The following is a 26,194-nucleotide window of genomic DNA, read 5'->3' on the forward strand; positions in this document are numbered from 1 at the left end:
ATAAAATAATATTAATATATAATTAAATATAAGTAAATAATATTATTGACATAAATACTTAAAATAAATGAGAATATAAATTATAATTAAGTATTTGTAAATACCCAAGCGGGCACCTTTGGACGAGAGGTAAACACCTATGTAAACAGATTAACTCGAGACTTACTGCCGAATGACCAATCAGAGTACAGACACAACTGCACAAATAACGTGCTCACTTGATAACGAACGGACGTGGTTGTGTCTAATATGAATCTTCATAATTCAATGCATCGTGTGTTGTAATGGACGTAATTAATGCACTCATGTGAAATAAAGAAACGTTTTCTGAATTTTGGTGCCTGCAATTTTTCGTCGCTTTTGTGTGGACCATCATTCTTAACTGTCATCATTTTTGTTGCCACTCCAATCTTGTAAGTCTTCAATTAACACTTAATTTAATGGTAGATTTAAAGGGAATAATATTTTGACCACCAGACAAGATGAGTGCAAAAAGAAAGAGCTATTCCATCGAGTACAAGAAAGGAATCGTGGAGGACTCACGGGGCAAGAATCTTACGGCTTTCTGCAAAGAGAAGAAGGTGGATCTCCAAATGGTCTGAAAATGGCGAGCAGAGTACAATAACCTCAGTCAACAGGTGGACGAGGGAAATGCTAAGAAGAGCAAGTGTGGATCAGGTCTTCAGCCATTATTTCCTGAGCTGGAAGACATCATCTGTGAATGGATTGCTGACAGGAGAGCAAAGGGTTTGGTTGTGCGCAGGGCTGATATTCAAGCATTTGCCCTCGCAATGGCACCACAGTTAGAAATATCCCCAGAAGAATTCAAAGCATCACAACACTGGTGTAGCGGGCCAGCCGCCACGAGTCGAACGGTTCCTGACAAGGGGAGTGGGAATGAAAAAAGGCACTCACACTTTGATGATGGCGATCGCAGACCCCAGTGTTCCTGGAGACGCTGAGTTTATTCTGTCCCCAGAATTTATACCTTCTGTGGACGTGCAGTTTAACAAGTACAAAAATGCATTACCTAGTTAACAGTGAATCTTTAACTTTAACACAGGAGACACAAAATTTACTGAAACTCCCAAATGTAATTATCTTATCAATAGCCCTGATAGGCATCAGCCTTCTGTTCTGGGAACTGGCCACTCCCACCACATTCCTGAGCAGCATGCAAGCACTCTCCAGATGCAGGCAGAGACAATTGCTTCAGGGGGAGGAAATAGGTTAAGTATAAACTGAGCCATTAAGGCTTTAAAGTTAACTGCAACCATGGCTCCCCACACACTGGCTGGATGACTTCCTTTAGCGATATGAACTGTCTCTAAGATTGACAACACTGTTCAAGCTGAAAGATACTGAAGTTATTAAACGTGCACTTGCATTCAAGTCCTTTGTTGATGGCATCGACTTTTCTAAATACCAACCCTCCAACATGATTGCTATGAATGAAACTGCAGTGTTTATGGGCCAAGGATCTCAAACGACAATTGATCAGAGGGGTGCCTCGTCAATCTACACTCCCTCCACTGGTTACAAAAGTGCACGTGTTACCTGTATTTTGGTAATTCGTCTGGATGGAAAGAAAGCCCCACCTCTAATCATCACTAAGGGCAAGAAAGATAAGGTTGAATGTGTTTCAGGCATTTATGTTCTTGAAACCGATAAAGCCTGGTGCACACAAGCAGTTGTAAGGAAGTGGGTCGATTTAATGCTGCCACTTGTTTTGCGAAGTGGCCAAAGAGGTCTGCTAGTCCGGGATTCAGCCAGCACTCACTGCGCTAAAGACATGAAGAACTTCCTTGTAGCGAGAAGAATAGATCAAATAATGATTCCCACAGGAACGACTGCCTATCTCCAGACGCTTGATATTGCAATTAACAAGCCATTCAAAGGACCATTTGCTCATGGAAATCAATGACTACATTGAAAATAGAATGGGGAGAAATCAGCATGGAAACTCTGTGAAGCCTAGCCTGCAAGAGGTTGTGACTTGGTGAAGAATTCCTGGGATAAAATCACTGACAGCTGTATTGCCAATGCACTACGAGCAGGCTACATGGACAAGTGCTCATTTAAGGAGAGCGCTATTGCTGGACACGAGAGATTGGGGCCAATAGTTCTACAGGACATGGAGTCACAAGAAATTCAAGCAGGAATTCCAGGTTTGGAGAGTTATGACAATGTTCCAGAAGAAGATGACATGACTATTTGAATAAATGTATATTTTTGTACATAAATAAATGTAGATTGTTGTACAGGAAAAAATAAGACATCCCCTGGAAATAAGTCCTAATGAGTCTTTTGGAACAAAAATTAATATAAGACCCGGTCTTATTTTTGGGGAAATAAGGTAAGTGAACTCAGCAAGTCCATGGGATAGGAGATAAACATACAAAGTTAATTGTGTACGTGTATGCTAGCAATGAACATGTTGACACTGAAATTTAAAATACAACATCATTTACAATTACTCAAAAAAATTGACTCTAACAAAATTTGTGATCTCTGTGCTAAATATTACAAAATTCTAATGAAACAAATCAAAGACCTAAATGAATGGAGAGAATGTACCATGTTCATTCAATGGAAGATTGAACATAATAAAAGTGTCAGTTCTGCCCAAATTGATATACAGGTTTAATGCAATTCTTATCAAAATTCCAGGAACATATTTTGTACATAAAGACAAGATTAATCTAAAATTTATATGGAAAGGCAAAGGAACTAGAATAGCTAAACAACTTTGAAAGAGAAGAATAAATTGGGAGGAACGCTACCTGATATTAAGGCTTAGTACGTAGCTAAAATAATCAAGATTATGTGATAGTTGTGGAGAGATTGACACACATGGATCAGTTGTACAGAACAGAGAGCACACAAACAGACCCACACAGATATGTTCAACTAATTTTTGACAAAAGTGCAAAAGCAGTGGAGGAAAAGTGTCTCTCCAACAATTGTTGGAGCAATTGGATATACATCAGCAAAAAACAAAACAAATAAACAAAAAAACAAACAAACAAAGTGCACCATGGAATTAAATATTAAATGTACTACTATAAATATACAACCATGTTTTTTAAAAAGAAATCATAGGAGGAAATCTTCAGGATCTAGGGCTAAGCACAGAGTTCTTAGACTTGACCCCACAAGCACAATCCATAAAGAAAAAGTTGGCAAATTTGACTTCATAAAACTTAAAAACTTTTCAGGGCAACAAAAGTAAATATAAATATTGGACTATATCAAAATTAAAAAAGAAGTTGATAAAAAGAGTTCCATCAAAGGACAAAACCAACAAAGTGAAAAGATATCCTATGGAATGGGGGAAATACTTGTAAATTACATATTTGAGAAGGGGTTAATATCCAGAACAGATAAAGAACTCCTACAACTCAGCGGAAATAACAACAAAAATAACCCAATTAGAAGATGGACAAAGGACTTGAATAGACATTTTTCTAAAGATATACAAAAGACCAACAAATATATGAAAAGATGCTCAACATCATTAATCATTAGGGAAATGCAAATGAAAACCACAGTGAGATAGCACCTCACAACCATCAGGATGGCTACCATTAAAAAAAATAGAAAGTAATAAAAGTTGATGGATGTGGAGAACTAGGAACTGTTATACTCTGTTAGTGAGAATGTAAAATGGTGCAGCCACTATAGAAAACAGTGTGGTAGTTGCTCAAAAAATTAAAAATAAAATTACCATGATATCCAAAAATCCCACGTTTGGATATATACTCAAAAGAATTTAAAGCAGGACCTCAAAGAGATATCTGCACACCTATGTTCAGTGCAGCATTAGTCACAATAGTTTCTTGAAGTGGAAGCATCCCAAATGTCCACTGACAGATGAATGGATAAACAAAATGTGGTCTACACATGCAATGGGGTATTACTCAGCCTGAAAAAGGAAGGCAATTTTCACACATGCCACAACATGGATGAACTTTGGGGACATTATGCTAAATGAAATAAGCCAGACACAAAAAGATACAGTATGATTCCATTTATATGAGGTGCGTAGGGTAGACAAATTCATAGAAACAGAAAGTAGAATGGCAGTTGCCAGGGGCTGGGGAGCAGGAGAAATGGGAAGTTGTTGTTTAATGGGCACAGAGTTTTAGTTTTGCAAGTTGAGAAAGTCCCGGAAATGGCCGGTGGTGATGGTTGCACAGCAATGTGCATATAATGAACAATATTGAACTTTACACTTAAAAGTGGTAAATTTTGTGTTATATGTGTTTTACTACAATTATAAATGCTTTTGAAAATTAAAACTTTTGCTCTTCAAAACTCTGCTAAGAGGATGAAAAGACAGGCACAAAAGGGGGCAAAATATTTGTGAGCCACATATCTGACAAAGGACTAGTATCTAGAACATGTACAGAACTCTCAAAACTTACAGTAAGTGAACAAACAATCCAATTAGAAAATGGGCAAAAGACATGCACAGACATTTCCCCCAGAGGAGATACAGATGGCAACTGGAACTGCAGCGTTTGGCAGCAGGGGCACCCCCGGGCATTTGTCCCAGAGTAACAAAGATGTATGTTCACACAGAGATCTGTGCATGAATGTTTAGAGCAGCTTTATCTGAAATAGCCCAAAACTGAGAATGACCCAAATGCCCTTCAGTGGGTGAATGGCTAGACAAATCGTTGTGCACCCACACCGTGACTATTACACACCGATAAAAAGGCATGACCCACTGACATATGTAACCACATTCATGAATTACCAGAGGAGTATGCTGAGTGAAAAATGCCAATCTCGAAACATTACGTACAGGAGTACTCTATTTATATAACATTCTTAAAGTGACATAAGCATATAAATATGAGACAGATTGTTATTTGCCAGGGTTAAAAAGTGTTAAGGGTGGGAAGGAAGTGGGTGTGGTTGTAAAAAAAAGGGGGGGTGGATGAGGGTAACATGAGGGATCTGCATAATGTTACACATGTTCTGTAGCTTGACTGTGTTACTTGCTCTCCTGCCTTTCATATCATACTAGAGTTTTGCAAAATATCACCATTGGGGATAAGTGGTACCTGGGCTTTCTCTGTATTATTTCTTTCAATTGCATGTGATTTAACAATGATCTCAAAATAAAAGCTTAATAGAAAAATCATGTGATACAACTGTTAAAAAATGCGGTGCATTTGATTTGATCCTTAGAAACAAGTTATCAATAAAATACTCATAACACATAAATGGAGGGACTTTGGGGCTGAGCAGGTTTCTCAGGCAGGGTTCAGTCTGGGAAGAGGGCCACCCAAGTGAGATGGGAGGAGAATCATGGCAGGAATGAGTGATGATGTGGTGTGGACCATGCTACACAGTGTCAGGAGGCCGAGTCCTAAGTCGTGCTGTGAGGAGGAGACTGCGTCATGAGAAGCACTTGCACAGAGCAAAGAGCAGAGCACATAAGGAGAGCTGGGCTTGCAGGAAAGCAAGGCCAGCATCAGCACAGACCCAGGAAAGCAGGTCACTTGAGGATCTGGACGAAGCATTGCCTCTGTGCAGCCCCAGCAAGTGTCTCTCAATGTCAGAGGCAGAGCTCGGCCCAACCTGCAGAATTTGATCTCAACAGGCTTAGACAGGGCATGTCATCCCAGCACACAGCACAGAGGAGGTCACCAAAGAAATGTATCCTCCAAAGACAAGGAGCTGTCTCACCTGGTCCCAGTATACAGAGCCAGGCTTGCTGTGGACATGGCCAGCTGGGGCTGGGCGAGCATGCAATGGAGAGGAAGGAGTGGGCTCAGACACAGGTGCCACAGGGCACCTCCAGGGCTGAGACTGGAGGTGTGCTCACTGTGTCTGAATAGGAGTGGCCAGGGCTACAGGCAGGTGCCCTGTGGAAGGTCTCCTCAGCAGAGAACTCAGAGATAGTTCCTGGGGACAGTGGACTGTCCCCAACGGGGACAGTGTTGGCAGGAGACCATTCCCAACAGCAGCTGGAGTGAGAGTTGGTCGAGATGAAACAAGGCAGCACTCAATGAAACAAGGCAGCACGCGCTCATGCAACCTCAGGACCGATCACTCTTCCCAAACAGGACTTCCCTTGTGAGCATCAGGAACATCCCGCAGGAGCCAGGTGGGGGAGAAGTGACTGTGGCTCAGGCTCCGACACCTTCCCTAGCTCGGAGCCCACCTGTCACCTCCCTCTGGGTGGCCTGGCTGGTCATTCACCAGGCTCCTTCTGCCTCAGATCGAGAAAGGACTGCAGTGACCTTTCCTGGAGGCCTCCAGAGTACCGGGCCAGGAAGGTGACCATGGGGACCAGGCTAATGGCTTTCAATCTATGCACCTCAGAGCTCAGGAGCCCTAGTGGAGATGCCTCAGAAGGTGGCAGGTGGGGTGAGGCCGAGGGACCAACTGCCAGTTTGCCTGGAACAGAGGGGCTTCTGTTTGGAAGTTGGGCACCCCAAGTGAGGCTGTCCTGACTGGCTCCTCCGCTCCATGAGCCAGGAGTGTCACTTTCACCCAGTGCACAGGAAAGGGCAGTTCTATTGCCTGGACAGCTCCCCATCCCCCCCCCCCCCCCACTCCCTGCCCCCATACCCCAGGAAGGTGCAGGGCCCTCGCTTCCCTTCCCAAAACAAAACTGAAACACAAGACGCCTCACGCTGTTCTGGTTTTTATTGGCGTGTCTGTAGATATACTCCCCAGCAGGGCAGCCCTTCACACACACCAGCCGCAAAACCAGGCACTCAGCACACCTGGGCCAGGCTGTGCTTCTTGTACAGCAGCGCCCGCCTCTTCTCACGCTCGCCCACGAAGGCGCGCAGCCGCGTAGTGGGGAAGGTCACGGCCGAGGGCTGGGAGCTAGCTGGGCCCTCCTCAGTCAGCCAAGGGCACTGTAGGCAGCTGGACGCGCACGGCCGACCCCTGGAACATAGGGGGTGTGAGCCCCGCTCTGGGAGCCAGATTGGGTGGCAGGGTGGAAAGGGGAGGGCGGGGCGGAGGACCAGACCACCTTACCAGGGGTGCACGCACAGCGTGCTCTGAAGGAAGGCCACGGCGCCACCGGACAGCCCCGCGTAGCAGCGGCTCAGCAGGATTAGCCCCTTCTGTAGGCCTTTCTGCAGGTCGCGCGTCCCCTCGCTGCTCACCGGGTACTCGCCGCTCAGCCTGCGCGGGTGGGAGTGTTCAGGGGACCCAGATCACCCTCGGGTGGATGGAGGACACAGGGACCTGGGGTCACCCTCATGGATCCCAGCCCGCCCTCCTGCCCCACCCCCATCCCCTGTGCGTGGAGGACTCACATGATGAATGCTGTCACGCCGATGGCCCAGATGTCGGTCTGCGGGACAGCACCCTGGCCCTCCAGGAGCTCCGGGGCTGGGAGTTGGGGGGACACAGGTGAGTGGCTGGGTGTCCGCAGTGGAGGGGGCGGGAGGCAGAACTGGGGGAGAGGCTTGCTCCTGGCCCACCCCTCCCCCAGGTCAAGCCGAGTGTCTGCGCCCAGCGCACCCATGGTCTCCAGGTAGTCCTTGAACCTCTCTGATGGCAGGACTCTCTCCTGGGCGAGGCTCTGGGCGTTGCCCAAGTCGACCACCTTGAGCAGGTTGTACTCGGTGACGATCATGTTTTCGGACCTGAGGTCCAGGTGCAGGATGCGCTGGGCGTGCAGGTACTGGGCGGCGCTCAGCATTTGCCACAGGTAGTCCTTCACCTCGGATTCCGAGTAGGAGGCCCTGGGGTACATGGGGAAGAGCTCACTCTGTCCCGGTCTCCGCTAGGACCCCCCTCCGGCGCAGGCCTGCCGGTGGAGGCAGGGCAGGAGATGAACCACCTGCTCCCGCCCCCTCCACAACCGTGCATCCAGGCCAGGAGGCTCCTCACCGTTCCGCCAGGCAGGGGAGCAGCTCGGGTCCAGAGCACAGCTCCAACACGAGGACCAAGTGCCGGGGGCTGAGATAGGCGGCCTGCAGCTGGGCCAGGTGCGGGTGGCGCAGGCCCTTGAGGGCCTCGTACTCGCGCAGCACGGCCGTCCTGTCCTCGGGGCGGTAGGGGACGATCTTGGCTGCCAGCACGCGCCCGCTGGCCTTCTCCCGGCACTGCCGCACCACGCTGAAGCGGCCCCTGGTGAGAAAGCACAAGCCAGGCTTGTGAGGGTCCCTCCCGCCCCGGCCCTCCAGACCCCTCCCCCCCATGCACTATCCTGCAGCCCCTTCCCGCTCTCAGAGCATCAGGGAGGAACCCTCTGGGAGAAGGAGGGGGCACAGATGCAGGTGAGCAGCGCAGTGAGGGCATGCAGAATCCATGGTTGGAGGCAGCTAGGGCACCTTCGGATCTGGGTCTGGAAGGCGAAGGTCTGTGTGCTGGGGAGTGGCTGGGCAGGCCGTGCAGGGCTGCTCTCCTCCTCAGAGGCTGTGGGAAAGGAAGCCAGTGACTGGGGGGCTCCCTGCAGCCCCAGCTCCCTGCATTTTGTCTCCCATCACCCCTTCCCTGGCACCCTGACAAGGGGCCCCTCTTTGAACCCACACTTAGCCTCTCATTCCTTGGACCTGAACAAACCTCCCCAGTAAGTATATGTTTTGGTGAAGTGGCAGGACAATTCTGGAAGGAACACAGCCACCCGACAGACCCTGCAGAGGCTCACCCAGGTGGCTGGGCCCTCCCAGGAGGACCTGCTCCGAGGGGCTGCTGTAGGGGCCCATGCCCGCCTTGCTGACACACGCAGTCCGAAAGGCGTACGTGCCACCCCTTGAAAGTTTGTTGACCAGGTAGCAGCAATCAAAGATGTCCGAGGCCAGCGTGCTCCAGCTGCCACCTGGCCACACACAGCAGGTGAGGGGCAGCCCCAGTCCTCACCACTCCACAGTTAGGAGGTGGGGGTGGGGTGGAGAGATCCATTCCTGAGGGAGGCTGCCCAGGAATGAAGAAAGGGCCAACACTTCCCCCAACGGTGCTGGGGATGCAGAGGGACCAGGTGCTTCCTGGGTCCACCCAGGAGGCGAGGGCACAGGGGCAGGCCTACCTTCCAGGCTGCACTGCACGATGTAGGTCACGGGGCCATAGGATTCCACGGGCTTCCAGACCAGCAGCACCCCATCGGCATACACTTCCCCGATGTCTGGGCGCGGGGAGGATGAGGGCCGCTCTACAGGGCCCACAGTCAGGGTTCTAAGTTGGGCTCCGAGGGGCCACCCATGCAGGTCTGCCCCTGCCCTTGCTGCCATGCCCTCCCTCCCTTGGTCCCGTTGATTCAGGGGTCCTGTTCCAGTGCTGCCTGGTAGAGGAACCCAGTGCCTCTCTTGGGAGGGGCTTGGTTGGCTGGTGCCCCGCGGCTGGTGCCTGCACAGGAACCACATGGGGTGGCCCTTGCTTGAAGCCCCCACCCACCCCAGAGCAGGTTGGCCACCTGGGAGCTGGCCCCCTCTGGGGATCAGGTCCAAGAGCTAGGCCTGCAGGCCCCATTGGAAATCTCTGGGAGGAGATGATGGCCTGGCGTGATCCCGCTTCCTGTTCCCACTGAGGACCCGGAGAGGCCCACGCACCTGCCTTCCGTAGGACAGCTGTGGTGGCCGCCATGCCCAATGCATTGCGCACGCTGCAAGTGTACATGCCAAGGTCCTCAGCGGTCACCACCAAGATGGTCAGAAGGTGGAAGTTCTTGAGCGTGGAGGAGATGAGGAGGCGGCTGCTGCTCTCCAAGAGGACCCCATCTACGGCAGAACAGAGCAGGCCAGGGGTGGCTCTGAACAACACCCAGGACCCACTCTCTGTCTAGGCTTCAGTTTCTCTCTGTATGTTGAGAGCCATGCCCTCAAGGAGCATCCCCTGCTTTCCTGTCTCCACCTCCCCAGCACCAGGATAGCTCCTTACCTTTATTCCAGGTGGCCTGTACAGCTGGCTGGGCTGACACCTGGCAGGTGAGAGTCACAGACTGGCCCAGAACCACTGTCTCATCAACGAGCTCCCTTAGGAAGGATGGTGCTGGGGAAGGGAGGTGGGGTGATCCTTCAGAGATAACCCCTGGCTTGAGAGCATGACCCAGAAGTAGGAATACTGGAGGGTAGCCCACCTGCGCAGGCTCATCTTCAACCCCAGCACCTCCTTCAGGAAGGCCTCCAGGACTGCTCAGTCCTGACAGCCAGGGAGCCGGAGCTCCCCATCTGGGGAGCCCCTTTGGGTGTGAGCTTTACCCCCCCCCGCTGGTGTGGGCACTGTGGAGGGGCTCCCCTTCCCCACAGCCAGGTCCCCTGGGTAGCAGGGCGTCCCAGCCCCAGGCAGTGTGCCCACCTTGATCTCTGCTCTTCAGGCCTGACAGCCGGAAGGACGCTAGGCCTGCTTTTTTCCTGGGGGTTCCCTCCTTCTCCGAACCTGCAGGGAAGACAGGGCCATGGGAGGTCATGCCAAGAGGCTGGCTCCTCTAGGCAGCCAGCCGCCTGGCACTGCCATGGGGAGCACGGGAGGATGACTCCAGGGCCACCTGCCACCCACTGCCCGATTCCCATGTGGCAGAAAAGCCTGGATCCCAGGAGGCTTTGCTGGAAATGAGCTAAATCTGCTGTGGAGACCATCTCCTCCCTAGCCTCTCAGCATTGGCCCTTCCTGATAAGGGGCACCTTGGACAGGTAAGGCCAGCAGCTTGTGGGCGCAGGTGCCCAAAGAGGTCTGGCCAAGGTGTAGGGTCAGAGAGGGTCTGGGTCACAAAGGCTAGCTAGCCCTGTTCAATCCTCTTCACAGGAGTGTAACTCCTGAAGCTTCTCCAGGTTCCAACACTAGGTCTTAGATGCACTCGGGGAGGGGTAAGGCTGAGAAGGTGACCTTGGGAACAGAGGGCCCTGTGTGCCTGGGGAATGGCGGTGATGGTAGTGGTTTCCTGCTTTAGGTGGGCTCCTGAGCTGTGGTTCCTGAATGTGAGTGCAAGATGCCCCAAAGTGCAGAGGTGGGACACCTGGCTGAGCCCTGAAGCCTCGGTGGGTGGGGGAGTCACCTTCAGGCCTGCCCCTCAGGAGGCGGGAGATGTGGGCCACCGACGCTCTCACCCTCTGGCGTAGCCCCAGCTCTGCAGGCTCCTCCAGCAGTGCCTGCCTCCTGGGGAAGCGCAGGAGGCCCCTGGAGGGGGGCGACCACTTGCGCTTTCTGCTGCTCCCTGCCTCCCCGAGCAGGGCCTCTATGTCCTCTGGCTCCTCTGTGATCGCCAGACCAGCAGGCAGGCCCAGCATGCCTGGCCAGGGCCATGCGGTCTCTGGGAGCTCAGCCAGCTCCTCCCCGGCCTCCGATGCAGGGGAGGGTGGTGGCTCTGGCTTAGGGACCTTCCTGAAGATCATGAATTCAAAGGGGAGGTATTTGATGTCATACAGGTCTGATAGGTTGAGGTAGGCGGGCTCCACCTCCGATATATCTAGGGACACAGTATCAGCAGCCTCTGCGTCCCCCGATAGGTCCTGGATCTGTACCAGAGACACCTGGGAACCCCCATCGAAGTCTTCCCACAAGGCCAACTCTGGGGAGGCCCTTGGGGGGACCCTGCTGCCCTTGGGCAGGTGCACCACACTGGCCTTGGTGGTTGGGATCTGGGCCTTGGCCTCATCCTGCTCCTCCAATGACTCAGAGGTGGCCCAGGCCATCCTGGCCCACAGGGGCCCCTGTCCCAGCATGCCTCCTGCATCCCCACCGAAGGCAAAGGTGCCATAGCCAGCTACCCCGGCATAGCCCCCTCTGTGCCCCAGGGAGAACTTGCACGAAGTCGCCTGCTCCTGAGGTGGAGGCAGGCTGGGGGCAGACTCAGACGGCCTCTCTGTCTCCTGGACTAGGTCCTCAGTGTCCATGGAGGGACTAGGCTCTGTGCCCGCCAGTGAGGCTGGCCTTGGGGAACTGGGGGGTCCGGGCCTCCTGGGGAGAGGACTGGCCTCCAGCCACCTCTCAGAGCCTGGCTGGGGACTTGCTTGGGCTGGTGACGAGGAAGCCTGGATCTCCCCAGACAGCAACAGATTTGGGGGTGCCAAGAGGGCCTCTGGGCAGTGACCTGGAGGAAAGGAGCCAGGAGCTTGGGGTGCAACAGCCGCAGATGGGGCATAGCCTTCCTGGGGGGCAGGACCCCATTGGGGGTGACAGAAAGAAGCCTGCAGCTTCCCACAGCTGTCCTGGGACAACCCCTCTTGCTCAGCAAAGCCTGGGTCACCACCAGTAGATGGAAATAGTCTCAGCTTCTTCCGGGACTCCTCTGCTCGCTCTGTCTCCATGGCACCTGAGACCTCTCTGGGCTTGCACTCCCCTGTGGCTGCCTGGAGGTCCAAGGGGGTATGGGTGGGACATTGCCCCTCATGGCAAGCCTCTGTGGAGGGGCTGGCTGAACGTGGCTGGTCGAGGTCCAGGGAGCGGCTTCTCCCAGGGCCTCCATGGGAGCTGGTGCCAGGCAGCCAAAGGGCAGTCTCAAAGGAGGGCACTTTGGCCATCAGAGTGGCCTGCTCCTCCCTGGCAGCCTCCTCCTCCAGCACACGATGTTCTAGCAGCGGCTCACGCAGACCTGGCAGGGCGCCCGCAAAGTAGCCACCTTTGAGCAGGTGCCTCCGGCGCACCGGCTGCCGCCTGCTGACTACCGCCAGGCCCCCACGCTCTGGGTCCTCGCCTGCCTGCTGGTAGAACAAGCTGCGGATGACGCTCTGCCGGGGTACGCAGCCCGGGGAGGCTGGCGGCTCTGTGCCCCTGGGCAATGCTGGCGGAGGTGCGGCCTCAACTGGCAGATAGGACTCGGCTTCCTCTGGCAGGCTGGCCGATGGCCGCAGGAAGCCGCGCGGGTGCAGAAGCGGGGAGTGGGTCACTGGGGAGGACGGTAGCGACTTGGCCCGAGCAAAGAGTGCCAGTTCGTTGTCAGAGGAGGAGGAGCTGCTAGACGAGGCACTGGTGTCGCAGCGCAGGTGCCGGGCCACTCCAAGGGATGGGCTGTTGGGCGGGCCCTGGAGCAGCTCTGGGATGGAGCGCATCACCAGGATGGACTTGTAACTCATCAAGGAGCGCTGGAGGTGTGGGGTGTAGGGGGCGTTAGCGGGTGCCCACAGGGGCTCCCCAAGAGATGAAGGGCGTTAAAGCCCCCATCCTCGTCCCGGCACCCCAGGGCCCTGTCCTTGTGTTCCCTCCTGGCTCGAACACTGCAAGTTCCATGCAGTCCCACCCCATCCCCTCAGCTTGGGGAGCACAAACACAGAGGGAAGGACAGCCCCTGCTCTAATCTCCCAGGCCAGATGGCGCACAGCCAGCCCACCCATGGGGTGATGGTGGAGGCAGGGGGTGGAGTGGGGGCGTGGGGGGGTTGGCTCACCTGCCAGCGGCTGCGGGCCAGGAGGAACTTGAGCTGCTTGGTGTTGATGAAGTGAGCCTCCTCTGCCGGCACAGACTTCTGCAGGACCCAGTGAGAAAGCCATGTTGGCGCAGACCCTAGTTGCTCCCTGTGGCAAAACAAGTCCCACCCCTCTTGGTCTCAGTTTCCCTCCCTGTGTGCCAGGCCTACCTGATTCAGCCTACTCACCAGGAACCAGGCGTGGGCAAGGCACTGGGCTGCGCTGGGACGGGCTCTGGTGGGAAAAAAGGCAAGCTCAAGCCAGGGGTCAATTGGGAATGGGGTGGGGGAGGACGTATGCACTTACCCTGGGGCCCTCTGCAGGGCGGCCATAATAAAATCCTGGGCATCGTGGCTGAGGTGCATGGCCATTGGGCTGCTCCAGGACACCCGCCCCTCCAACACGTTGAGGAGGGTCGCGCGGTCACTCTCACCGGCAAACGGGGATGAGCAGGTCAGGCTGAAAAGCACAGGGAGGTCTGGTCCTCAGACATGGCCGCCGGTTTCTGGGTCCATGGAGGCAGGTCGCCAGGCCAGGGAGGGCTGGGTCTCATGGGGTAGGTGGGGAGAGCCCTGACTGGGGAGGATCTCAGTGCCACTCACACCCAGCCCTGAGAATCCCAGCAGATCCAAGCTCAGCCTGGAGTGGGGATCTGGGCTTAGACTGAAGTGGGGAGCAGGGCTCCACCTATAGAGGAGATCCAGGCTCAGTCTGTTCTAGCAGTGTCCTCAGGGCAGCAGTAACTGTTATGAGTGGCCCCTGGACAAACAAGCAGACCCTTTGGGGAAATAGTGCTGTGCCACGTGACCCACAGAGCTCCTCTGGGACAATGTGTGTGTGTGAAAAGCACTCGACAGAAACTTATCAGAGCTGGTTGTCCCCAAAAGAGCTGCCCTTTGGGTTTCAGGTCTCTGAGCTGGGGCAAGCCCGTGGTGTGTGTGGCCTCCCATGGACCTGCAGGGTTGGCTTCTGAGGAAGCAGCTGATGGGAACGGGGGTCTACTCACCTGAGGTAGGAGATGACTCCCATGGCCCTGCGGGAACAAAACCAGCAGTGAGTCACCCCAGCCCTGGCCCACAGGTGAGGGGCTCAAGGGGGGGCAGTCAAGAGAGGAGAGGAGGCAGAGAGTGAGTAGGTAGGCTGGCGTGGGGGTGGCATCCCTGGGGGCCCGTCACTCACCAGATGTCAGAGGCCTCGCTCACTGGCATCTGCTCAATGACCTCAGGGGACACAAACTCAGGGGACCCGTACTTGCTGTACTGTGGCTCTCCCAGGGTTATATGTTGGGCAAAGCCGAAGTCACAGATTTTAATGTCTTCCCGAGCAGGATGCACCATCAGGATGTTGGGGGGCTGTTGGGCAGTTGGGGAGTAGGTGAGGCTGTACCCTAAGGAAGTGACTCCTGGGGCTGCCAAGCCTGGGGGGTACTCAGGGCTATCCCAGGGAAATAGGGGGCAGTGGGCTGCCCTGGGAACAGGTTTTGGTACCATTTGGGGACAGCCTCCACTCTATCAACCACACCCCAGAAAGGTAGTGAGCTCCCCATCCCCCAAAGTGAGCAAGTCCTGACAGGGAAGCTGGAAGTGGTGGGCCTGTACCTTCCCAGCCTGCAGGCTCCAAGCTCCCACCTGCCCCTCCCTGGTATGGGGGGCAAGTACCTTTATATCCAGGTGGAGAATGCCATGGCTGTGCAGGTAGTGCAGCCCCTCCACCAGCTGCTGGATGTAGACCTTGACCTGTGGTGGCAAAGGCCTGGCGCTCAGGTGAAGACAGCCAGCCTCAAGCTCCCCATCCGCTTCCCTCCCTGCCCTATTGCCACCTATGTTTCCACTCCCTCCAGACCTGGGATGGTCCATGGGCAGGCTATGTACAAACCCTCCCACTACGTGCCCCAATACCAGGGATTCCTCTGGACCCGAAGGTGGGGAGAGTATGGGTATGTGGAGTGGCCTGAGCAAAGCTGTAATCATGATGTCTCAGGAGCAGATGAGGGCTGGCCCACTGGCCAGGTGTGGGCTGAGAGGGAGAAATGGTGAGAGCCTGGGTCTGGGGGAGCTTTGAGAGCTGACTGGGGTGCTGTGACACCCTGTGAAGCCCTGGGGACCCCAAAAGATCTCTGAGCTGGGGTACACTGTGTGAAGGGGGGCTGTATTTGCTGGGACAAGTCGTCTGGTCAGGGGGTGCATGCAGGCCTGTTGTCACCTCGGCTTCTGTCACCACGCTCTTCTTAAACAGACGGTCCAGTAGCTCCTCTGATGAGCACCTGGGGCTCAGGTCAAGGAAAGCTCTGGGCTCTAGAACCCATCCGGACCCACACCCGAGGGCAAGTTTTATCTTGGGGTGGTGTCTGGGGGTCCTCAGGGTTGAGGAGGGTGGGTGCGACACAGACCCTGAGGAGAAAGGCTGAGGCCACTGGCCAGCAGCAGAATTGGAGTGGAGGCATCCTCTCCCCTCTGCACAGAGTTCCTCCCTCACCCCTCACCCCCCCACCCATCACAGGGCCAGAGGACCGCTGACTCGGGGAGGTGTGGGTGTGGTAAACATACGTGACACCCAGTCACTCGGGTCACTCGCAGTCAGGCAAAGAATGGTGGGGTGAGAATCAGAACAGGCAGGGAAGGGGTGTGACTCTCCTTGGAGCCCCAGCGCTTGAGGCCTTGGGCTGCTACATAAGCAGTCTGACCTCCTGTTGGAGAGGCCACGTGGCACACGGGAGGGGCCCACCCCAGGCACGTTTTAAGCCCTTAGGGCCGAGGGCAGGATACAGCTCCAAGACGAGGATGAGGGTCTTACTGGTCTCGAACTGGTCCAGCAGCGCAGTGACCAGTGGGTGGCTCAGCGCGGCCAGCACGTCTCGCTCGCGGTACGCCTGGGCCCGCGTCCTGCTCCGAAGGGGGATGAACTTGGCGGCACAGGACATCTGATTGCCCTTATGCTGCACTCTCTTCACGAAGCTGAACACGCCCCTGGGAAGAGGGGAGCCCACGCTGAACGCCGGAAACTGGACTCTGGGGAGGCGTGAAGGGAGACAGGGGTCCCGGGGGAATGGGGGACGGTTCCTGGCAGGGGGCGGTTCCTGGAAGGCAGCGGCTGTGGGGGGCGGGTAAGGGGGGAGGGGCTGCGTGTGGGGGTAGAAGGGTTCTCAGAGAGTGGGGTTCTGGGAGGGCAGTGGCTGGGGGGGTGGGGTGGGCGGGGACTCCTGGAGATAGGAGGGTACTTGGAGGGGCGGAAGCTCCGGGGGACATGTTGAGGGGTTGGGGCCTTCCAGTAGGCTGGAGCTCTCGATGGGCGCAGTTGCTGGGCGGGCAATATTCCGGAGAGACGAGGGTTCTGGAAAGCAGGGGCTGGGAGGCTGGGAGGCTGGGCAGGGTTCCCGGGCGGCTAACGGGCACTGGGAGGGTGGCTCCAGAGAGGTGGGGTTCCCAGGAAGCGGGGATTCCAGGGTGACTGGGGCTCCAGAGTGCGGGGTTGGGGGCTCCCTGGTTAGGGTCCCTGGGGGCTCCATGTTGTAGAAACTCCAGGAAGCCAGAGTTCCGGGGGGCGGGGTTAGGGGGAGATACCTCCCAATCTCCTCCTTGACATCGTAGAAGGAGTGCAGTTTCCTGCGATAGCTTTGCTTCTCCAAGTCCGGCTCACTGTCGCCTACAGTAAGGGAGCGATCAGCGGTCGGTGTGGACAAAGATGACCATCCGTTCCCCTGTGCCCCCATTTTGTATTGCCTGCGGGGGCCGCTCCCAGTGCCGGAGTTTCTGGCAGCCCGCAGGACCCAACGCCCGCGTGGAGCCGGGACCGGAGCCTGGGAGGGGTCCCCGGACTCACCCCCATGCACCAGCAGCTCCGCCTTGCACAGCACCTGGCCGCCAGCGTTTTGGGCTAGGCAGGTGTAAACCCCGGCATCTTGCTGGGCCACGTTCCTCAGCACCAGGGAGTAGGTGGTCCCGTCCTGCTGCAGACTGAGCTGCGCGCCATCCACCAGCTGGACGCTGTCCTGGAGGCACAGGAAGTGGGCCGGCCAACAGCCCATCCCGGGGAACAGGCACCACAACCCACAGCGCTTTCAGTAAGTGCCATGCCGTGCCTGGTGGGGGTTTCACACTGCCCCTCCCAGCACTGGGTCCCCGACCCGCGCCTGTCCCTACCTTGTACCAGGTTACCGTGGGCCGCGGGTTGCCCTCGATGACCGCCTGGAACTGCGCAGTGTTGCCCCTCTGTGCCTGCACATCCTCGATGGTGACCTGCATGGATGGCGGTCCTGGGGATGGAGGAGGGAGCCGGTGGGGAGGAGCTCAGACTGCGGCCTGCACCCCCTACAGCCCGTCCTGCAATGAATCTGTGAGCTGGAGCCTGTCTGGCGCCTCAGGTGAACAGCAAAGCCCTGAGATGCAGCCTAGGGTGACAGAGCCCACCTGCCTTCCAAGTGAAGGTGACCCACCTCCTGACTCTGCCGAGGTATGCCGGTCAGGAAGTGCTTTTTTCTGTCCAACCATGGTCTCTCCTGCTTGGTCATGCAGAAAACAGGTCACGCAGAGCATGCGAACTCGGGTTGTGGAAAGCCTGCCCCCGCTCCCCTCCGTTGCCTTCTAGTGACATCCCACTGAGGGCATGCAAGGATGGGGGCAGCAGGGGGCTTGCCACAGCAGGGCTGACACATGCCAGATGGCCCCTCTGTCCAAGTGTCCCCCCAACCCCGGGGCACACACGTAGCCTACTTGCAGCACCCGAGTCGCTGGCCTGGTACACATATGTCCGGTGTGTGGTCTCTGTGAACACGTGGCTTTGGACATCCCAGAGCTCTGTGGCCCCTGTCCCTGACCAGGCTGCGGCCTCCACCCTGGGGCAGTGCATGGGGTGAGTTGTTTGCTCTGCCACTCCACTTCTTGGGGTGGATACGAGCCTCGTAGTAAGATGCGATCCCTGCCCCATCCCCACCGGAGGTTGCACCAGACTGTTTGGCAGAGGATGTACAGACAGGGCCCAGCTCTAGGTGCAGAGGGGCTCCCCCATATCTCTCACCCCAAGGGCAGCCCCTGCTCCCTGCGCTACCCTTTGGCTGTGGTGGCGCTGGCAAGGAGCATTCTGGGGTGCTGTGAGCCCATTCCTTACTTCTCCTGCCCTGCCCCCGGATGTCCCTTAGTGGACTGCCCCGCCCAGAGTGCCGGGAAGGTTACCAGATGGGCACGATGCGTCCCTGAGCCTCGGTGGGGGGCCCCAAGTTCTGCTCCTGGCCCACGTGGGGGAGGGGCTTCGGCACCTTCCAGGGTTCAGCTGGTGGGAGGCCAGGGCCTAGTGAGATGGAGCCCAGGACAGGGCTGAGGGCTCTTCCTCATGGCATGCCCCCCGTGTCGCCCTCCAGGGCCCAGAGGGTGGGAGCACAGGCAGAGCAGGGGCGCCCCCAAACCCTGGGCTCCTGCCACGCATGGGCACCTCCACCAGGGCACCCTCCTCTGGTCCTTATCCCTAGCCTGGGGATTAGCACCCCCCCATCCTGCTGTAGGATACAGCAGTGCCTGGGGGAGGGGACCCGCCCTGCGGCAGCATTTCCTGGGGGTCTCATCTGTAGGGGAAGGCATAGCTACTCCTCCCACTTCCCCTCTCCTCCCCTTCTTCCCCTACTTCCTTCTTCTCCCCCACTTCCCTCCTCCTCCTCCTCCTCCTCCTCCTCCTCCTCCTCCTCCTCCTCCTCGCCTGCGCAGGAACACCCCCCCCCCCCAGTTTCACAGATGGGGTGACAGGCTGAGCGAGGGGTAGGTCTTGCTCAGGGTCCCCAGTACATGGAGCCATCAGGATGTCAGGGTCCCCAGGGTTCTGCCAGTTCACCTCCATGGGGCATACACTGTGACCAAAGTTGGGGTCAGCAAGGGATGGGAGGAGAAGGAGTCTGGAAACAGGTAGTATTTTACAGTCAGCCCACCGTTGGGCCTCACCAGATTCCTCCACAACCTCAGTGCCTGGGGGCTGGGGGCTGGCCTCCTGGAGTGCCGGTGGTTCCCCAAGACTGGGGCTGGCTTGGTGCCCTGCAGAGGGTCCTGGAGCCTCAGGGCCCACCAGTGTCCTTGGGAGAGGCATGATCTGGTTCGCTTGCTCCAGGGCCACTGGGGGTAGGACGGCAGCATCTGTGGGAGAAGTGGGTCAGCATGGAAGGGTGAGGTGTGAGGGGTGGCCTAGGCCTGTGGAGAGAGCCCATCCCAGTCCTCAGAAATTCCCAGATGAGCCAATCCTGGCTGCCCTACCCACCCACCCACCACTCCTCTCTCAGGAGGTATGGGAAGTACCTCCCTCAGAGTCTCATCTGTTAGGGCAAGGCGTGGTTACTCCTCCCTCTTCTCCTCTCCCCCAGGAAGTACAGGAGGTCTCAGAAAGAAAGGGGCCTGGGTGCCGTGCCAGGGAGACCGTGCTCAGGGCAGTGAGCACAGAGCCCCACCACCCGAGCTGATGCCTAGATGCTTTCAGGAGAACATCGACTCCTTAGGGACAACTGGGCCTGGACACCCACCCTGTGCCTTGTCTGCCCCTCAGTTTCAGCTCATCCCATCCCTTCATCATATGCTGGCTCCCCAATGGCCCACTCCAGACCCCAGGCCCGGTGGACCCAGCCCCACGCTCTAGGGAAGACTATAGACAGCCTGATGCTGAATCAGGGGCCTGGGGTTGTAACGGACATGGGCTCCCTTCCTGCTCTCCTATGTCAGCCCCTGCCCCTAGCCCAGCAGCTTTCTCCCCTCCACCTGAGGTCCTATCCGCCCTTTCCTCCAAGTGCAGCCTGGCCTGGCCCAGGCCACTGCACCCTCACCTGGCCCCTGCCCTGGCCTCCCATGAAGCTTCTGCCTCCCCCCAGGGAACTTCCAGACCCTCCCTTGTTAGCTCCCTGCCCTCAGTCCCTGTGCAGACCCATCCTCCACCTGGCTGTCAGCCCTAGGCAGCAACACTGTGGCCTCACAGGTGTGCCCAGGAATGCCCACTGCTCTGTTCCTGGCAGGTCCCCTTGCCTAGAGCACCGGCCTCCTTCCCGGCACCAGAACTCTCTCCGTGGTTAGGGCATCCACCTTGTCCTTCCCCATACCAGGAGGTCAGCAGGACGCGCCACACACACACACACACACACACACACACCACCACCCCACCCCACCCCCGCCTTGTCTGTCCTGACATGAGCCCACTGCACGGGGGCAGGAAGACCTGCTCACCAGTGGCAGGCTGAGAGCCATCACTGTGGGTGGTCACACCATGTGTACCTGTGACCAGCCCCACAGCCCATGTGTGAGCAGGCTGGCCAGATGAGCTGCCTCGACCCAGGGACCCCAGGACAGGCCAGAACCCACCAGTAACTGCCCACTAGTTGTCCCCCAGGGCCAGGTCTAGAGGGCCCTCTTGCCCGAGTTACCAGAGAAGCAAGAAGCAGCAGAACACGGGGGGTGGTGGTGTGGGAGCCGGTTTATTATCATCATTGGGCTGACTGATGGGGGTTGCCCACCCACAGACCCCGGCCCACCTACAGGGAAGGCCTGGGAGGTCTGCAGGGTGAGCCCCAGTGGGCCTCCTGGAGGCTAAGAAAAGCGTCCATGGGGAAGATGCGGCCTTGGGGGAGCCCCCACGGAGAAGGTAGGAGCAGATTGGGCGCAAGGAGGGTCTATGCTGTCGTAAACAGGAGGACAGGCCCAGAGCTAGTCTACCAGTGGCTCTGCCAGCACTTGGTAGTCCAGACTACAGCCCTTCGCAGTGTCCTCAGCTGAAGACCTCACCTTGTGAGGTAGGAAGCGCTGTCTGGGCAGGAAGACGGGTAGCTGGAGCCCTGAGTTGCTGGAGAGTGAGGGGATGGTCAGAGCATGTATGTCCCAGGGTGCTGGCTTCGTGCCCCAAACCCAGGGTGGCTGTGAACGAGGTAGGTGCTGGTGCCAGGCAGGGTCCTAAGCTCCAAGACCATGCCCCTCTCTGTTGCTCATGCAGCCACAGCAGCCATCTCAGGGGTGTCCTGGCCCTGAGAGTCCCTGCTTCAACCCCCAGCCGCCTGCATCCCCATGGTTTCAGCCTCAGCCTTGGGAGGGGCTGGGGCAGTCGTCCTCATCCGGCCGGATGTGCAGGGTGACCGGCTCACCCACTGTCCCAAAGCTGACTGACTGGGTGGAAACCTCCATTTTGAAGCTGTTCTGGCCATTGTCCGAAGAACGCTGGACCTGTGTGCAGAAGGACGGCTTCCAGGACGCAGTGCCTCCAGGCCGAGCCTCCCGCACACAGAAGGAGACTGAGGGGCCGAGGACCTGGGGCCTCGACCGAGATGTCTCCCTGGGCAGGCAGCTGAAGAAGCCCGGCAGGCATTGGGGTGCTGGTGGGCGCCCCACGTTGAGCAGGATGGGCTGCCCCACGGTGGGCTGGCTGATCTCTCTCTGGAGCACTGAGACTTCACAGGGCAGGTCATCAGAAGCACTGGGCATAGGGATCCCGCAGCCAAAGGTCTCCCCTTCCTGGGGCACGTAATCCTCCAGGTCTGCCAGCGTCAACGCCCGGCCATCATGCGTGAGGATCTTGGGGTCACAGCCCCAAAGGTCATGGGCACCCATGGGCTCCTCCGTCAGGTGGGCACTGCTCCCCTCCTCCAGGGGGGCCTCCTCTTCAGTGCCCTCTGGAGGGGACAGCTCAGGGGTCTCTGGCCCAGTGTCCACATGGAAGATGAGGGGCTCACGGAGGCTGTGCACAGCTCTGCCCTGGGCTGTGGGCTCCAGGGCCAGCAGCTTGTTGTTGGAGTTGTTTGTGTTAGGGTCTCCTCTAGGGGTCCCACCAGGCAACATGGAGAGAAGACCCGCTGAGCTGCTGGGCACCTCTCTGGCTGGAGACACACCCCTCGGGCCTGTTTTCTTCACCCGGACTTCGATGGTCTCTTCAACCTCTACCCACTTGGGCGGGAGCCCTGTGCCCCTGGGCACAGCTGGCATGTGAGCCCCAGGCTCTGTCACATACAGTGTGGGCACAGTGGGCCTCCATCCTGGCTCCGCCGTGGGCCTTCGAGGCTGACTGACCGCTGGTGAATATAGCAGCTCAGGGGTCGGCAGGCCTGCCCTGGGTGGGCTGGCAGGACGGCGGGAAGGTGAGCGGGAGGGAGATTTGCTGGGGGACCGGCGGCGGCCACGGGGGCTCTTCACCACGGTGGTGATGGTTTCTTCTCTGCAGGGAGGGGGCCGAGAGGAGATGGCACAGAGACCCGCCGCCATCAGTACATGCAATGCCAGTGCGAGATCAGGTTAGTGTATCAGCAAGTAAATGGTGAAACTGCACAAATTCCTACACATGCGTTGGAGCCCAATCTCTGGAAGCCCCAGCCAGAGAACCAAAGAAACAAAGCATAAAGCCTCATCTGGGCAACCTCAGGCTCTGGTATGCAGACCTCCAAACAAGAGTTGAGGCATTGTGACATCACACAGGTGTCTCCAACACCCAGACCAAGTCCAGTTTGCAATGTCCCTGTGGACCAGTCTACCCTCTCTGTTCATAGCTGTCTCATTTTGAAAATGCCAGGCTTCCTCACAGAGCTAATGGATGGGGTACAGGGGACACGGTCCTCCTTGTTCATCCTACCAGTGTTTTGTGCTTTGTTTCATGGGGTGGGGGGGGTGCCCCAGTGAGCTCTCAGAGGTCAGGCATGTAACTACAGCCTGTGCTCCTGGCCTCTCTGTCTGGGAGGGTGAGGCTAGGCAAGGACAGCTGGTCCTGGGTGTGGCTCGGCTGTCACAGGCTTTGTGACCTCAGACAAGTTTTCTCCTTCCTGAGCCCCATCTCCCAAACTGGGGAGGGGGGGAGAGAAGAGGAGGCAGGAGCTCAAGGCCATCTAACGTGGGTATGCATGGAGTACTGACTCTGCAGCAGCCCTGGGTGGATGAGGTTGAAAAAGGAGCAAAACGTGCCTGGGGCCAAGACCAGTCAGCCAGTTTGTCCTCGTCCACCCAGCCGCCCTGACCTGGCTGGGTGCTGAGAGTGAAATGAGCAGGAACAGACTGAGTAACTTAGCTCTCCTGGGCCCCAGGACCTGCATTTCCTCTTGGGCTCAGGCAGAGGAACTTGGCATACAGGCGGTGACAACTCAGTACTGTTGGCATCCTCTCTTTACAGCTCTGCTTTAGTCTAACTCAGGGCTCTATCCAGGAGCAGTTAGTCTCAGGCATGGGCCCAGAGATGTGTAGCTCACCTCAGGGTGCATAGCAATGAAAGGTCCTGGCTCCTCCCATCCTCACCTGGCAAAGGGGAAATGCTCTCTCCAGTGAGGGGAAATTGAGGTTTGGAGACGTGGCCTACTCAGGGCCACAGGCCTGCCTTCTTGCCTCACACCCAGGCTCAGGGGCATTAGGCACATCCCTGTGTGGAGCCTGTCCAAATGTTGGGAACCTGGGTCAGGTCCCACTTGCTGGCCTCATGCTGCCCAAATCACTGAGACAGGACAGTGAGTCAGAACTGAGAAGCTAGATCACTCCTAAATGTCCCCCACCCTACCCATGCTGGGCTCACTGCTGCCCCTATGAGAGCATGTGGGCATCCTGTTCTGAGGCCATTGGTGCAGCACATGGGGCTGCCAGGTGGTTTCCTTCTGGTACTCCTGGCTCCCAAGTACCACTCACTGCGCAGTGTGGCTTTGGTGGGGGTGCTGTGCCAGGAAGCTGCCTCTCAGTTCCTTAAGCTGAGGCGTACACCCTTCCTTGAAGGGCGCTAGCTCCTTAAGCCTGGAATACACTGGACTTTGGGATGCCTTGAGTCACCTAGTCCAGCCTCCACAGGGAGGAGTCCTCTCTGATGCCTCCCTCAGGGGGCTGCCGGGCCTATCTCCGCTCCTCCATTTGTCACCCATAGAATGTGGATAACAATGCTCCCCTCATGGATTAAATGAGTTGATCTGTGTAAAGCTCCACAGTTACATGCCTCCTGGGATGGGGTGCTCACTGCTGCCTCAGGCAGCCCCATCTATTTTGGGGTGGCAACTTGCTTTGGGGGAGGAGGGAAGAAGTCAAGGAAGAGTTAGTTCAGGATCTTTCAAATGTCTGAAGACGGGATTCTCCAGCAACGTGACCAACTGCAGGCCCCTTAAGAGGTCTGAGTCCCATGGGGAACTAAGAGTTTGCCCATCCTGGAGCTTCTCAGTCACCTGGCCTTAGGAAACCAGAGTCTTCCATGCCTCCTGGCTGTTGCAAGCTCTCCCACCACACCCACCTATTGGCAGTCCTCCCAGGTTACCCAGGTCACAACCAACCCTGCCTTCTCTGGGTTCACCTCGCTTCGGACTTCTTGTATTATTTAATTACCAACAACCATGTGCCTTGAAGGCACTGAGGAATGAAGAGGGGCAGTGGGCCTGGCACTGGGAAATGGGTCCTCGGCTGGCTTGCAATCATGACCGGCGCTGAGGAACCCTCCTCTCTTCCCTGGACTTCAGTTTCCCCGTCTTCCAAACGTGAGGGTTGGGTTTGGAGGCCTCTGAAGGCTAGAGCTGTGCTGTTCACTGTGGTGACACTATTTCAATTAAACTCAAATGAGTGAAAATTAAATAAAATTTAAAATTCAGTCCTTCAGTCACTCTAGACATATTCTAAATGCTCACTAGCCACATGGAGCTAGTGGCTGCTGTCGTGGGCAGTATAAATGTGTAACATTTCCATCATACAGAAGTTCTGGTGGACTACAATGCCCTAAATCCTAGGATATTGAAGGTAAAATTCTGCCTCTAGCCCACTGTGGGACACAACTCTCAGGCCCAGATCCACCCTCACTGCTGTGACTCTGGGTCCAAGCCCTGGGTGAGACAGAGTATGTGTACCCTGCTGAGGCAGTGAGGCTGTGGAGCGGGCACTGAGACCCTGGAAGAGAAGCTGTGAAGTATGAAGGTAGCCATGGTCCCAGGGAAGGTGAATTCCCTGAGAGTAAGGTGCTGGCAGTCTGTGTGGCGAGCAAAGGCTGTGAGGCCAGGTAGTCAGGCAAGCAGGTGGCCAGGCCACACAGTCAAGGTCCAGGGGTTAGTGGGCATGCAGGGGCCACTGCAGTCAGAAGGAGGGTTAGGAACACGCCTGCACTTACATGATGACGGTTTTCTTGGGGACTTTAGTCTCCTGTTCGGTGACTACAAAGAAAACAGTCGGAACAGCGAGGGTTACAGTTCAGCCAGCATTTGAGGCTGAGCTCTCTGAATGGCATGGCAGTGTAGTAACCTGCTCAGCTTAGGAGCGCTGGATCTGAGCCCTGCCTGGTCCTGGGCCCCTGCGATGACTGTCTCCTCATCTTTGAAGTGAAGGTGATTATGTCTGCCCTGAGTGGTATGACAACAATGTGTGCCACCTGAGGGTCCTCTTGAGGGGCTTCAGGGTGAGGAAGGGCCCTGCCAAGGCTGCCCACACAGAAATCCCAGCTTCTCCTTCAGCCATGTGCCCAGAGAGCCCTGCGAATATGTCAGGCCTAAATTCTCATTTCTCAGACACCGAAACTGAGGCTGTGGTTGGGGGGGTGGTGGCTGGGAGGGATGGCCTATGGCTGCACAGTGAGCCAGCAGCCAAACTGGGACCAGGATGGCTGCTACCCATCTGAGGGAGAGGGGGAGGGGGAGGGGGAGGGGGAGGGGGAGGAGGAGGGGGAGGGGGAGGGAGAGGGAGGAAGGAAATCCTAAAGACCAAAGGCACCTCTCCAGGGGAGAATGACTGGAGTCCTGGAGGTGGCACTTCTGAGCTCCGTGGCATGAGACCATGAAGTCCTATTGCAACCTGTGCATGTCTGAGCAAGGTTCTGAGCTCCAAGTGAGCTGGGAAACCTGGGTCTTCCCACAGGAACATCTAGCTTTCCCTTCCCTGGGGCCACCAGGACAGGTCCTGTCCCAGAGCCAGGATGGACTCATCTGGGACCAGGCAGCACCT

At 56.6% G+C, this 26,194-nt stretch overlaps 1 protein-coding gene across 1 annotated transcript in view; it reads right to left on the bottom strand.

The window, feature by feature from the left end:
- Positions 1-6,648: 6,648 nt before the first annotated feature.
- OBSCN (obscurin, cytoskeletal calmodulin and titin-interacting RhoGEF) overlaps positions 6,649-26,194 on the bottom strand; it is a 137,828-nt gene continuing 118,282 nt past the window's right edge. The window contains 27 exon segments of the mRNA XM_074314098.1: positions 6,649-6,915; positions 7,009-7,158; positions 7,293-7,368; positions 7,501-7,724; positions 7,873-8,112; positions 8,316-8,400; positions 8,633-8,803; positions 9,011-9,133; positions 9,531-9,698; positions 9,859-9,969; positions 10,276-10,356; positions 10,973-12,998; positions 13,301-13,378; positions 13,508-13,553; positions 13,626-13,778; positions 14,326-14,352; positions 14,499-14,671; positions 14,978-15,055; positions 15,522-15,582; positions 16,085-16,285; positions 16,880-16,961; positions 17,139-17,307; positions 17,459-17,571; positions 17,752-17,814; positions 18,029-18,150; positions 18,488-18,602; positions 19,244-19,432. Coding sequence (XP_074170199.1) covers positions 6,738-6,915; positions 7,009-7,158; positions 7,293-7,368; positions 7,501-7,724; positions 7,873-8,112; positions 8,316-8,400; positions 8,633-8,803; positions 9,011-9,133; positions 9,531-9,698; positions 9,859-9,969; positions 10,276-10,356; positions 10,973-12,998; positions 13,301-13,378; positions 13,508-13,553; positions 13,626-13,778; positions 14,326-14,352; positions 14,499-14,671; positions 14,978-15,055; positions 15,522-15,582; positions 16,085-16,285; positions 16,880-16,961; positions 17,139-17,307; positions 17,459-17,571; positions 17,752-17,814; positions 18,029-18,150; positions 18,488-18,602; positions 19,244-19,432 — 5,303 coding nt within the window. The 3' untranslated portion in view covers positions 6,649-6,737.

This window comes from Rhinolophus sinicus, linkage group LG10 (genome assembly GCF_036562045.2).
Source record: "Rhinolophus sinicus isolate RSC01 linkage group LG10, ASM3656204v1, whole genome shotgun sequence".
Lineage (NCBI taxonomy): Eukaryota > Metazoa > Chordata > Mammalia > Chiroptera > Rhinolophidae > Rhinolophus > Rhinolophus sinicus.